This window comes from Belonocnema kinseyi, chromosome 10 (assembly GCF_010883055.1).
Source record: "Belonocnema kinseyi isolate 2016_QV_RU_SX_M_011 chromosome 10, B_treatae_v1, whole genome shotgun sequence".
NCBI classification, from domain to species: Eukaryota; Metazoa; Arthropoda; class Insecta; order Hymenoptera; family Cynipidae; genus Belonocnema; species Belonocnema kinseyi.
Genome location: NC_046666.1, coordinates 85,554,894 through 85,555,953, shown reverse-complemented (window position 1 = coordinate 85,555,953; position 1,060 = coordinate 85,554,894). Strand labels below are relative to the sequence as shown.

The following is a 1,060-nucleotide window of genomic DNA, read 5'->3' as shown; positions in this document are numbered from 1 at the left end:
ACTTCCGAAAACGCACTTTTCTGAAGGATTAAAAAAACTTGAAAAGCGATTGACCAAGTGTATAGAGCTCCAAGGAGATTATGTTGAAAAATAAAAAAAAACGTACCCAAAAAAAATTGTTTTTATACTTCATTCTAAGGACTTATTGAACTACCCTCGTACCTCAAACCCTACAGAGGTTTGAGAAACTTAATCTTCGACGATACTTCATTAAGTAGACAATTCAGAATATGAAGACGTATATAAATACTGCCTTCTAAAAGAGATATTTTTAATAAAGTTTTATTTAAGTCGGTTTTATTTTCCTAGTGTTAAAAACAACTAAGATAATTCAATTGTTTATAAGCTTGATAATTAAATTATTTTTGAATTCGATATAATTATTAATAAAAATGAAAAAAATAAATTATAGACGACAGATTATGAAATTAAACCCTTCAAACTTTCATTTGATACCAGTTTCATTAATGTGAGACTGCTACCTGGGTGGAAATTTAAGTCTGGGGCTGGCCAGTCTACGGCTAGAGAGCCCGACTTTAAGGCAGGCTGTGGCCGAGGTTTCTGGTGCAGTTACTAGATTTAAATGATTCGGGTATCAATTGTATAAAGAGCATCAATCACGGAATTAGGGGATCAGTTTCATTGTTTTTTACTGTAGAATTGGAGCATATTAATATATGAAATTCCAAACGCCTAGCACACAGAAAACATTAACTATTTTCACGTAGTCGTTGAGAGACAAAAAAGATTTAAAAAATAAATATTAAATGATTGCGAGTATATTCACTTTAAATATTAATAGTCCTCTTTAGAGTAAATACATATATTATATTTTTAAACATTATATTACAGATAAAATTTCTAACGCTACGGAGTATCGAACCTACGTATCTTTACCTAAATCTGACGCCTAGCAGTCGGGAGTGCTAAACACTGCGCTAAACCGACAAGTTGAAACTCGTTGAAAAAGCCATCCTCATAAGATACAGTTCAGAAGAGTTAAAGTACCAAATTTTAAGTTCTATTTTTCTATTTTATTAATATTATGCGGCTTTATGTA

The 1,060-nt window shown here is 31.2% G+C and overlaps 2 protein-coding genes across 3 annotated transcripts in view; both read left to right on the top strand.

Moving 5' to 3' along the window:
* LOC117181635 overlaps window positions 1–922 on the top strand; it is a 413,839-nt gene extending 412,917 nt beyond the window's left edge. The window contains exon 5 of the mRNA XM_033374525.1: window positions 853–922. Coding sequence (XP_033230416.1) covers window positions 853–914 — 62 coding nt within the window. The 3' untranslated portion in view covers window positions 915–922. The remainder of the gene's footprint in view (window positions 1–852) is intronic.
* The window catches only part of LOC117181634 (leucine-rich repeat-containing protein 15-like), a 431,057-nt gene that overhangs the window by 126,036 nt on the left and 303,961 nt on the right, over window positions 1–1,060 (top strand). The window lies entirely within an intron of this gene.